Source organism: Branchiostoma floridae, chromosome 6 (assembly GCF_000003815.2).
Source record: "Branchiostoma floridae strain S238N-H82 chromosome 6, Bfl_VNyyK, whole genome shotgun sequence".
NCBI lineage: Eukaryota > Metazoa > Chordata > Leptocardii > Amphioxiformes > Branchiostomatidae > Branchiostoma > Branchiostoma floridae.
In genome coordinates, this window is record NC_049984.1 from 18,824,130 (window position 1) to 18,837,529 (window position 13,400).

The 13,400-nt window shown below is 39.0% G+C and overlaps 1 protein-coding gene across 1 annotated transcript; it reads right to left on the reverse strand.

Annotated features, from left to right (window-relative positions):
* Positions 1-2,386: 2,386 nt before the first annotated feature.
* Positions 2,387-12,902, reverse strand: LOC118417466 (ADP-ribosylation factor-like protein 2-binding protein). The gene is made up of 7 exons (XM_035823032.1): positions 12,814-12,902; positions 8,840-8,903; positions 8,018-8,079; positions 6,985-7,091; positions 5,852-5,937; positions 5,356-5,452; positions 2,387-4,927 (listed from the first exon to the last, which is right to left on the reverse strand). Exons 1-7 carry the CDS (start codon positions 12,824-12,826, stop codon positions 4,739-4,741), a joined length of 618 nt encoding a protein of 205 aa, XP_035678925.1. The 5' UTR covers positions 12,827-12,902; the 3' UTR covers positions 2,387-4,738.
* Between the last annotated feature and the right edge of the window lie 498 nt (positions 12,903-13,400).

The following is a 13,400-nucleotide window of genomic DNA, read 5'->3' on the forward strand; positions in this document are numbered from 1 at the left end:
GTTCCTGCCTGGCATACGTCATTCCGTATTCGGACTTCTGGAAAGATGCACTCCGCTCGGCTGAGTGTGTCCATAAAAAGATCTGAAAGAAAGGCTGACCTGTACTACCAGTGTACAAAATGTATCTGGAATCTTTTAAAAAATCTATCTTTGTAAGAAGGAATCCTACCTTTACAATTTATACTTCAAATTGTTCACTTCCCGGTCATCCCGGTTGTCTGCATGGGGCGCGGGGCGGAGCGCGGCACGTTTTACAACTTGCGAACCCATGTTCGACACACCCCGCGTCGCATCCAAAGAATCCAAAACTATAAACTTTATTTTTTATTTGCAACATTTCTTTTGTTTCAAAAGGGCAAAATTTGCAGCGGAAAAGGGGCCGCAATATTGTTGTCAAGCGTCGATCGAGTCGGCTGTGCACTCCGTGGCACATGGCGCGGCACGCCCCCCTCCCCAGACGGACGGTTGATCGCAGCGCCCAGCACGTTGGGACGTCTTTTCTGGCTACTCCTTCAAGACTACACCGGCACTGATCACTGCCAAAGACGCAGCAGATCGCCCTCCTTCGTATAATGAATAACGTTCTTGGTCTATGTAAAAAAGAAATCCAGCCGGCAAATATTTCACGCCAAAAATGGGGTTACCTGAGGTCGCACGAGACAAACGCACGCTCGTGGAAAATGACGGCGCGGCCCGCCCGTGTAAAACCCGACCAATTTAATTAATTTGAGTAAAATCATTGAGCAAAATAAAATAAAAAACACAAGCTGTGATGGCGCTATTATTCTATCCTCTGGAAAAACTACTACTAGTATTTGATGCGGGAGGGCGCAACATCGATCGCACGAGGTAGACATTTTTTATTCAATGCCGCAAAAAAATTGGCAGGAATTTTTCATGGGCTGACAAACTCACTGGCTAGAGCCCTGTTTCGAAGCATCAATAACCCAAAATTTTCATATAGACATGACTGGACAAATAATACCCGGGCCAGATCACGGACGGCTGATTCCCCGTGCTTTAATTTTTGGGGAGAGGGCGGACGTCGATTACTAAGGAACGAGTGTAGAAAAAGGCAAACGGCATCCAATCTCAAGGGCATAATTTTCCTCTCAAATTGCAGGAAATTCTGTTTTAGAAGGTTTGAAAATCCAAATTTTCCCGGGGGAGCAAGCCTGCCCCGACGCTGTGAAAAAATCCTGGCAAGAACACTGGCTATACCAGTTGGACGCCGGGCGCCGTTGTGCCCTGACGTCTATATTACTTTAAGACTGTTTTTATCGGTTGTTTTTCTACCCTTTTAATGATGCCTGTCGGGGGGAGGGCCATGTTGATTTTTTTGAGGTGGAGGGGGAGGGTCATGTTAAATTTTTTTCAGATGGGGGGGAGGGCCATGAAAAAATTTTTTGATCGGACTTCCAACGCACCAGCCCTCCCCCCCCGATAAATATCGTACGGTCCCTTAGCAGGGCGGGTAGACTTTTATGTATGGCTCTTCTAAGATATTTGTTCTACCTCTGAAAATTATTCCTCCCAACAACTTCTTCCAGATGAAGGGATCTAAACCTTTATGAGATGATAATGAGTCTTATTACTCCGGTATCTCTACGTGAGTCTTAGCATTGAGATTTCAGTGTGGTTGTATAATAATTTTCTGGTTATACCGCTAGACTTTATAACACTATAGGAAAGTTGTTTTTTAAGAATTGTAAACTAGCTATAATTCAGACAGTGAAGTCTGCCAAATGCAAATAAAGCTCTTTAGATAAATACAATGCTTCAAATAAATGCAAATAAAGTTGCGAAACGATACGGCTATTTTCAATAGAGCCCGTGAAAACTAGCCCCCCTTACAATCTTCAAAATGGATGGATCTCAATGATGAAAATCAGCCTTATTATCTATGACATATCTAAGTGAATCTTGACATTGTGATTCAAGATGTTTCAGAAGTGGTTGGGGACCCGGCGATATGAACAATATGGGAGGTTTCCTGTAGCTTCACTATGAACACGCCCAATGCGTGTAAATAAACGAGTCGTCTTGAGCAATCTTGATAGGGGTAAAGATGAAGATAGAGACCAAAGAATAAAAATTGGGTCTGTTTGTACCAGTGGGTTCAGACATTTGCATTGAACATATTATTAAATGGAATTGTGTATTCTTATATTATTTCACTTGAGAAAATTTGATATTAGGACATGTAATGAGACATATTACTTAAACATGAGTCGTGAAAGTTACCAATCTAACGTATGATACAATGCTTCTTTACCCTTACCCACACTGCTGTGGTTATCCAACTGGTCAATCGTCCTATATAAAAATAAGGTAGAGGCAGTGACAACGGAAGAACACAGAAAGTAATACAAATGTACATAATTTAGAACTTAGTAGAAGCAATAAGTTTATTTTACAGAGTTTCATATCACAATAGTGCGAAATGGGTGCACAACAAATTCAACATGATCAAACTGGACAAATGCCAAATTATTTTGCTAACAAAAACTTAAGACATGATAGTCTTCAAGAGAAGTATTAAGATGACCTGGCTATAAATGTTTCTTCATGTGAGAGGTTGATAGGGACAAAACCTCTCTGTTTTTGCTGAGGAAAGTCAATGCAGTTCATACTAGGGTATGAAGGTACATTTTGCTGAGAAGATTGCTAAGTATCTGGCCTCCAAATGAAAGTCACAAGCCCTTGCAGAACTTATCCTAACTTGAAAGCCCAGCAAACATTCAAATGCACTGTCTTCGAAAAGTTGTAAGTAAGTGGTCAATCTTTCTTGGATAACTCACAAATACATAGGTGAAGTTCACATAATTACAGCTAAAACCATTCTTAAAGAGTTGCCAAAATCATACACATTCTTTCCTCTCAGTCATGGACCACTTAAGATGAAATACAACTCTCTCTGTCATGGAATGTTCAAAATAGTCTTTAAGCAGTTATTCATAAGAAAACCAATTACTGGTATTTTTAGTCACAATGTACTATGTGGTACTCTCCAAGCAGAGGTTAGGCTCCGCCTGTTTTTTTAACGTTTTTTTTAGTCGTTTTTATCAGGCTTTCATTTTTTTTATATCTTGCTGTGTCGGACACACACAAAAAAATGACAAAATAGAAAGCCCGATAAAAACGACCAGAAAAACGTTAAAAAACAGCCGGAGAGTAACTATGTGGGCCAAATCAAGTACATGTACACAGTCAAATTTTTGGTCAGATCAGGTGAACTGAAGGGGAAAGGGGACAACTGACAAAATTGTTTTCCTTGCTTTCTACACTGAGTAGTGAAAATGTTTGGTAACCCAACACATTGACAATATTGGACTAAAGCCAATGCATGGATATTTATATTTTTTGTAGCTTTGATCAGATATATTTTAACCAGAAAAGCATGTGACACTGACTTCCTGCAAGCATCTATCAATCAAGTTTCACAAATCACAACAATCTTACAACAGATACATAGGAACAACAAAACATAACATCAATGGTTGTACACAGAAAGACACTAAGGCTACTAGATGGAATGCTGTTTGGAACTTTCAAAATCTTATTTGATGTCATATACAAACTGGAACTGCATGGAGGAACCATGGAATGGACCTAGGCTACTTTTTCTTTGGATACAACATCTAACACATTTACTACAGCCCCTTTCTTAAAGGTCTGTTATTGGAATGCTTTAAGCAAGGAAAGATTATACGTAGGCAATAAATGTTGAGTTGAGAGAAGGGACAGTAACTATCAGCACAATACATTTATGTAAATACAAAAGCTATACATCACTACCCTATCACCATTATATATACAATGTACAGCATTTCTTCAAATAACCTTGTCACCTACTGTAAGTGAGAACATAAAAAGTGTAACTTAAAACTAGAATGTATTTCATTTGTTCTTGACTTATCCAACAGTCTCATCAATAGCTATGATATGATGATGATGATGATCAGTAACTAACTACAGCCTTTTGCAACCTATGGGACAACAATAATGTGGAGAAGGTTTGTACCAAATATTGAGTTGTCTATTGCTGTTTGTAGATTCAACTGGTATGTAGTAAGGCCACATTAATTTGATAATATGGATGACATCTTTGGGAATCCAAAAACTGATGCGAGCATGCAAATGAAAAAAAGGTTGTCCAACAAAAAGATGTCTTCATTATGAAATCTAAGTGGCCAGGAAGGTTGAACAAATGACTGAATACACAGAATATAGTATACTGAACAATAGTTTTTGTTCTTTCACATCTTCTTTGACCTTGTAATGTTCTATGACATTAGTATACATTTACTGATGTCTATTTTTGCAATCTGCAGCATATATTTGCTTAATTTCAAGCTTTGTACTACTTAGAGCATGGTTGAAAGCTTTTTTAATTTTTGGAAACGTCCGAAAAATTATGCGCGTGCGGATGTCATCCATATAATCAAATCAACATGGCCTAAGGTGCGGTTACACATTGGTAGAAGTTCAAGTGATACATAATGAGAACTAGACATATACCCTGAACAATGGCTACAGAAATGTTTCAATCTGTAACTGCAAGCCTTACATTTGTGCTGTGTCTTTCCCTAAACGCTTGTCTTGTTTTCAGGCTAACATACAAGCCTTCTATAGAACAGTTGAGGATCGCAGACCCTTCACGATTAATACAGACAGACATGAGTAAGATAAAGTCTCCACATGTTAGATGTACACATGATACAGGTGTTTGTGTGTTCTATTTGACCCTGTGTTTACTGGAGTGTTTGGATCCTCCTGCAGCAGGTAGTACAGCTAGCTGAGGTTGTGTGGTGCCTTGCCTGCTGCCTCCCCCCACAGCAGGTGCTGGTGCCGCTCCCCCGGCAGGTTTGGACATGGATGTGATCACCAGATCCTCCAGCAGGTCTATGGACCGGCCTTCCTTTTCCTGTGGAGTACAGAACAACAACTATTCAGACAAGTCATTCAAACTAGGGGTGGGTACCAGTACAGAAAATTCAGGTACAGGTACGGTCCAAATCCAGAGGATCGGGTCTAGGTCCAGACTTTTACAGCTGCTTTCTATTCTAATGCCTATTGCCAGCATTTTGTAGATTTTTCGAACTACAGAGTGCTGCAGGCGAACTCTTTCTAGGGTAGTCGGGGGCATACACTCCCTGACTGAAAATTTTGAAAATTCAACCCTCTTCAAATACATTTTCCCGCATTTTTGAGAGGATTGCAAAGTAAAGAAATGAGGACTGTGGATAACAGCACTATCAACACAGGGTTCATTGATCATAATAAGCTCTATAGAACAGTTGAGGTTTTCTAGTCAAACTACAACACTGGTCAAGAACAAAAAGAACCACTTACTGCCCTGTAGTCCAACATGAGCTCCTTGAAGGCCAGGAAGTCAGTAAAGGATACCAGCATGTCGAAGATCTCACCACAAACCTCGTCTTTTCTGGACCTGGTAAACACAAACATGACCCAGGTGTAAAAAAAACCTCAATGTAACGTTGTCCTGTCACAAATACAACTTAGTCTTTACATCCACATATCAGGGACATGGCATATAAGACATCTGAAAGGGCAAATGATATCATCATCATCTCAAGTCAGTTGTCCATACTGAAGAGATACAATACAGATGATGTGATGTTGTAATGTTGATGTTTTACACTGTCATGTGTCAATCAGATAATTGATAGAGCTCCCCTTATCACAATGGTGATCCTGTACTATCTGTAGACAATATATGACACATGCAAAATCTTATTTCTTTCCAGCCTTGTCTAATTCTCACAATATTTAGATGTTTTGTTATCAAACATGAACACACAAAAGAAGCTGAAGGAAGAAAACTCACTCCAGAGCCTGTGCAAACTCCTGCATGTGGAACCCTGGCATCTTCCTGGCCAGGTTTGTTTCAAGGTACTTTTCTATTGTCTCAACCTGTGGAAAAAACAAGCCATTGGCAAAGGTGTGTTGGTGCAATACCTTATTTTCTTCACTGCAGAGGTAAGCATTTACTTTTTTTTTAGGATCTCCATCAGTGATAACACCAACATAGTACCACTATTCTTATTGGAGTCTGAAACAAATTCATATACACATGCAATAAAAACAAAACATATGCAACAAAACTTAAACACAAAAGTAACAAAATCAACTGAGATACTTTAAAGTGAACATGGGAGATCAGAGGTCAAATCAAAATGTCAGAAACAATTAACTAGATTTTGTACACAGACGATGAATAAAAATAATGATTAAACTGAATATGCAGTATGTAGATGAGTACTTGCTTTATGGAAACACTCGCTGCACACTTGACATTCAAGCATATCTTATGATAATGTTTCATGCAAAAAAGCTTTTCAAGAAAAACACAGGACTTATTGTAGAATTAAGGCCATTTGAGTAGGTATGACAATTATTAATCCTCCATAGAATTGCAGTTTGGTTAAGCTTGAATAAATAATGAATAGAAAGCAATGAAATGCCTAACATCAGCTGAGATAGCCTAATTACTTATTCATGACTTCAATTTATGTCTGAAAGGAACGTAGAGCAAATGACAGCACATTGACAGAGTGTGACGTCTCATTTTTTTAACACTTACTGATATATCTGCTGAATACCTTCTAAATCAAGATCATGCGCATTTAGGGCTGTACATTATAACTGAGAAATGGACATTGTACATGACTACATGATAACCATCCATGTCATGGTCTATCTTCATGAAGCTGAGGCCTAGGCAAAAAAAAGTTGTGTTTCCTATTTCAGTGCTAGCAAAAAGGGTCAGTAGGTAAGGCTTATCTTTTTATTTTAATCTTTTTTTTACTTCTTCCAAAACTCTCAGTGATACAATACAGTTGAACAAAGTAAAACTGAAATGCATGAGGATACTTAAATATTCAATGTGAAACTTTAGTTCTGTGCATAATGGTTACAAATCTGTGTATACATAACATTTTTCCTAGGCCTTATCCTTACCCATTCCTTGTGAATGTCAGTGTACACAAACTTGTTCTCTTCTGTGTCCTCAAACTCTACATAGTACTTGTCCAGAAAATTGTTCTGCAGATCTTGAAACTCCTCATCTGTGAAAAATAAAAACTATGTTAGATAGACTCTAGTAGAAATGTCACATTTAAAAGTAACCAAACAATAACAACATAAACATCATAACTAACTATCTAAATGACACTACAGTTAGGTTCTGAATTCTGTACATTTGTATTTGGTTTATACATGTATTAACTTCTGTTAAAATTGATATGACATTAGATAATATCATTTCATTAGTTAGCTAGCCCATTGGTTTTCCTTATTTTCTTGTAGTAAGTTGTACGTGTATATTTGTAATGATGTGCTTTTTATTTTTTGGTCTTACTTACTTTGTATCTATTATCATAATTAACTATGAATATGCCAATAATCACAGCTGGGGGAAGACCCTCAAAAAAACCTTTGAGATTTCTGGTATCCCTGCATGTTCTATTTCCCTGATAACTGCTACTAACTTGTTTTTATGTGCTAATAAACAATAAGCAATCCAGCCAACATATGATTTCCTGATATTCTGTCCATAAAAGAACAATTCATAGATGAGAGACTGTACAGCTGAACATCATGTGCATGCAACTCAAGGTTTTGTGCTGCCCAAACAATATGTGGCCTTGTAGGCTCAGTTTTCTTTGTGGACATCTGTATTGTGTCTCAGGCTCTTGGCATGATCTGTCCTCTATCATCCAGTTCATCTTTACTCTTTTCACTAATCATTTTTGCTTTGTAACTGTTGTGTTTCCTTTCCATGTTACGCATGCTAGTAGTGTGTTAGCCTCAGTACCATCTGATTTCTACCAGGGCTCCTTGCACTCACTGCTCTAGATTTCTTAAGGGCCAGTAACTTGCGTATCAGTATCTGTACCCCCCCAAAACCAGACTGAATTGCTCCTAAAATTAAATGGGAGTATAAAATGATGATATTATGAATAATTCATGTTTAAATAAGGCAGACACTTACCCATGATGATCTCTTCGATATAGCCGACTGTCACATCAAACTTGGTGTCTGCTATACTAGAGCTGCAAGTGGAAGGATTTGGGATTGTGATATCTAAATTTCAACAAGCAAGGTGAAAGATGTACATGAATAGGAAAAGCTTTACAGTGGGTAATTTGCTAGTGGAGTAGAATCGTCTACAAAAAGACTACCAGTGCCACACATATTATATCAGGCTTTCCATTCAACGTCATCTGCGCCATGTTGGATTACAGTGTCCGTCTGTAAAGCACAGCATTTTACACAGCTGCAATGGCACATATCTTTTGTTAATACGAATCAATTTAATAAAGGTTATCATTTCATCTCTTAGTCTTATGTGAACACAGACCTGCAGTGGATGTCACTTGAAGTCAGAATAAAAATATCCAGACTATGCATGATGTACAAATTAACTATAAAACTGGTAGATGTACCAACTACTATCAGACAAGGACAATAAATAGTCATGCCTTCAAGTACCAAATCTTCAATCCCAGATTGATGTGTTCAAATACTCTTTCTTTCCTACTAATCCTAAACCTGTGTGGAATTTGTTGCCATCACGTACAGTAAGCGCATCCTCACTAGCTTCAAACAAGTCTTTTGCAGTCTGATGTGCAATGGTTAATTGTGACAAGACATCGTTCAGTCAAATTTTAACAGCTGCCTCACGCAGCGTGCCTGTGAAGCTCACCAGGTGTGTTATTCCGAAGGTTGGTTAGTTGTTATACCAGTTATATCGACAAAGATACAGAAGAAGGAGATACGGATATCTTTTATCTTATCTGGAAGATATCTTACTTGGACGACCCCAACATTTCCTCCTGGAAGTCCATGGGCTCAAGGTCGTCAAACTCTGGTACAGCTGCAGAAACAGAAAGAACATTTAACTAGGGACTGTCGATGATGAAAAAAAGGCAACATTATTTTTCTTATTAAGTATCCATTTTCTAAAATTATGGGGCAGTTATTCTTTACAGACCGTGAGACGTGAAAAAAATCTTGTCTGCGGCTCTTCTTCAAACAAAGGATGAATCTGCTGAGCCTTAAGTTGACAAGTGGACAGTTAAATGCCGGTAGCTGTCACTGTTGACAGGTTAATTGTTTTAAAAATGACACTCTACACCCGATCGTTACGTGGTTTGTTCGAACGGCACACACCTGTACAGTGCACAGGGAGGTGGGGTTTACCCAAGAAAAATGTCGGAAAAACATCGGCGCGTGCATGTGGGAATATGATGGTTTTTCGTCGGAATTTACGGTGATCCGTCTTGCCCTTTGGATTTTCGTAGGAAAACCGTATTCCAATGTCGATTTTCCAATGATATAACAGCACTTATCCGATGGACTTTTAACTTCCGACATTAATCTGATGGCCTTCCGACGACAGTTAATGGTTTCATGTCGGTTTTTTTTTCCTACAGAGTTCCGATGCAGGTCACCTAGACAACAAGTTAACAAACGTGGCAGATGGGATTTCCCCGCTTGGATGTGGCCATGGCAACGCCACTGAGTGACGAATAGCTTCTTCATTGGTTACCATGGCTACTGAATGATTGACATCCGTGATCGTCGCGATTTGTTTTGTTTTCTCAGCTGTGGCGTTAAGAATATGAATAATTAAAGAAAAAAAGGTAACTTCAGACGATCACTTTGAACCCAGAAAATGCGACATTATTTTTTAATGTTTTCCCGAAGGGCAAAACACATTGGTTTGACCAAGGAGTTTGTTTTGACTCCCTTTTTGTTGGGGTAGACAAACTAAACAAATTCTAGAGTCAGTCTGAAGACAAGCTTAAGATTAACTTCATCAGCGTGAATGACTGCTAACACTGTGCGCTACTCCAGGTGATGTAGAACACATAATTCATGCAGAGAGTTGTCTATGCTCGCATACTTTAGAATGTGGTTTATAAAATGGCCACATTATGTATTTTTCACAAAACTGTTCATAAAGAAACTGATTTAAGTGATTTTGCCAAGAACAATCGCGTATATTTCATGGTGCGTCAAACCCATTCACAAAACATGTTTATTATTAGAGGAATTCAATAAATAAAAACATTTAATAAATTATGTTAATGAGGTCCTGAAAACTCAAGGATGTACACACCACTCATGTACTAAGTTGTCTACGCTTGCATACTTTGAATGTGGTTCTTGAAATAGCCATATCATAACCTTTTCACAAAACTGTACAAAAAGAAACTGATTTAAGTGATTTTGACAAGAACAATTGCGTATATTTCATCGTGCGCCAAACCGGTTCACAAATCATGTTTATTATCAGAGCAATTCAATGAATACAAACCTTTTGATAAATTATGTTAATGAGGTCCAGTTAATGAGCATTTTCTATTGCTGAGCCGTCAACCCAGTTGCTTATCATAGATAGATGGACCAAAGAATGAATACCACACTTTCTTGATTAAAGCACCTTTGTTTGGGAAATAAAAATGTTTTCTGACTGATCTGTTATGGACCTCCTACCTTCAACTACTATTGTACTATGTACATGTGCAACATATCTCTTGCGTATGCGGAAACCTTCTGGCGTCTTTCATACAATTTTTGCAGATGATTGCGGGACGTCCAGAATTTTTTTTTTAACGTTACGTGTTCTAATTCTGCGGAAGATTGCAGGACGTATTGCGGAAGATGCAAAACGTTGGCAGAAACTTGAAGCGCATTTCATGGCCGTTACCGATGACACATCTTTTATAAAATCGTTATGTCATCCACTTGCGTGAAAATATCTTCATGGCTTTCATGGACCCATTTCGACGCACAGTATTTTTAAACTACGGTGATTCCGAAAAAATACTACCAATTATCGGACAGTGGTTATCTTTTTTTTTATTTACTTAGGATTCACCTGGGTAGAAGGGGGGGGGGGAGGCGAAGGAGGCCATATGACCGAAGGAGGCCATATATATATAGGATTCACCGCAAAGGCTCATGGAGCCACTCAAACGTTTTGGTTTATAATACTGTATTGTGAAAGATGTCTGTTAACCCTTGACTTAATCAATCAATCAATCAAAAATGGTTTATTAGTAAAACAAAGTACTGGCAGCCAGGGGCTGAATTGTGACTTGTTGTACATTAAAATCTCTGCTTACTTAATATAATTAACATACACAATCAATTTCTAGCACGTGATTGCACTTTAAAACAAATGATCTCGGGGAGAATTGCTGTTTAAGTGGATAGTTCATTTAACATGAATAAAAGCATACATAGTTTACAGTTCATAAACATTGTCATTTTTTCTCGTTGAGAAGCCTTAGTATTGATGGTACAGGACTGTTGCGGAATCTTGTAGTGCGGAAGGTAGGTACGGTCAGTGTTTGTGAATTCCGCAGGTTACGGCCATGCGTCTGACCACGGGTTTGCGGTAACAGGTGTGCAGTTCTTTCTGACTTCTGCATACTGGATGCAAACCTACGGCAGAGGTTGGTTCTTCTTTCCTCCAGTGTTTCAAGTCCACACTGTTGCAGGGCTGATGAGTAGTCAGTGTAGTTACGCCCGAGGATTGTTCGGCAGGCGCGTCTCTGTACAAGTTCCAAGGTTGCGGTCTGTTTGCTTGTAAGACTGTTGTGGTACACTGGTGCACAATATTCCAGAATAGGCCTGATAAATCCACAGTACACCGTTACCAAGTCAGCCACCGGTAGTCCGAACGTCTTAAACAGTTTCAGATTGTACCCATGGGGAAGCAAGTCCGAGGAAGCTTATTCCATAGCAATGTCAGGTTGAACCGTCTTCTACTCGTATGGTCTGGCCAATGCTTGACTTTGTCTTTTTTATCAAGTGATAATATCCAGTCTATTATCTTGTTAATAACTATAGTCTGTGTGGACTGTCTTTGGCTGAGTTCATGTTATCTTTCGAAACGTGTTAGTTCCTAGATTAGTGTTAGTATTAGAGAGTTAGTGTTAAAGTGACAAAACAAACTTTTGAGAAAAACAGTGAAACATTAATAAATCAACAGGAAATCAAACTCAACAGGAACAAAACGGATGAATCAATAGATAACATAAGATAAATCGGATCTTCCGTGACAGCACATCGCCATCCTCAAACTTTGACGGTATTGACAAACCTGAAGAATGGGACTACACGACATTAGTCATGATCAACATAATGCACTGGTCAACTAGCCACCGAAAGTGACAGTGGTTTCAAAAAGTGGGCATCCTAAAAAAAATGTTAAATTACCCTAGTTAAAAAATGTAACATAAAAGGAAATATGTAATCAACAAAACAGTATCAACTCTGTAGCTCGTTTATTCATATCGAGATATTCCTACATTATCCTGTTAATCGGGGCCTGACGCCTGTCATGACCTCAAGTGACCTCCAGTCGGTGCGTTAAAACCGACACATTTCCAACATCTATTGGGAACGCATCGGAAGACTGACGGAAAAACAATGGGCGGGCGCCATTGATTTGGCCTGGTTTCTGGATTTCTGTCGGATCCAACATCGGAAAATCTGAATGAGAAAATCCGACACAAATCTTACATAATTACGTTACCAACCCATTGACAATCCGACCTCCCCGTGCACTGTGTGTGCACAGCTCAGCCAAGTTTTTATCGATTGCTGAGTGAAAATTCCTCTAATTTAGGAAGACAATTGAGCTTTCTTAGAACTTTCTGGCTTGTTTTGTACAGTTTGGAGATGCTAATGTTAGTCTAAATGCATCGTAAAAGACGTAGGAAGTTCAATACTTTGGTAACAACAGGTAAACAAACGGAAAATCATCTTACCTGCGGTCGCCATCTTGCACGGAATGTTTTAAGTGCGCATGTGCAAACGGTTTCTGGTAGTCGTAATAACTGCAGATTTACGACAGCATTTTGAGGCAGGTTGGGCCGTTCCACTTCATACAGACTGGAAGGGGTGCTTCCTCTCCAACTTTTCATCATCAAATTTGATGCCTTGAGTACTAGAATTTTTAAGATACAAAAAAGTTTCTTCGTGTGTTTCCCTTTGTATGGGAACTAAATTTCTGGCTTTGTTTCTAACCCATGTCTGCTGTTCATGGACATACCCCAAATGGTATAACGTTAAATGATCATAAATGGTAAAACACATTAACATGTCCTTGCTGATCTGAGATAAATCCAATCACATCCTACCTGACCAACAAGAATGGTTTGAAAATGTTCTGAACTATCGTCACTGCGTGCTCATCGGCTTATCCTGAATCACATGCTTCTCACTACCATATAAGTACAATGGATGATCACCACTCTGTCTCTTTGTTGTATCCATCCGCAACGCTGAGTGTGGTGAGGTCGACCCAGGAAGTGAACAGCTGGAGGGAGATTCGGTGGGAAACAGGGTTTTCCCG

Bases quoted from the DNA above. Each gene is read 5' to 3' on its own strand.
- LOC118417466 (XM_035823032.1), bottom strand. The intron at 7,092-8,017 runs GTAAGTGTCTGC...TATTTTTCACAG, and splicing joins TATCGAAGAGATCATCATGG to ATGAGGAGTTTCAAGATCTG. The intron at 5,938-6,984 runs GTAAGGATAAGG...TTTTTTCCACAG, and splicing joins CTGACATTCACAAGGAATGG to GTTGAGACAATAGAAAAGTA.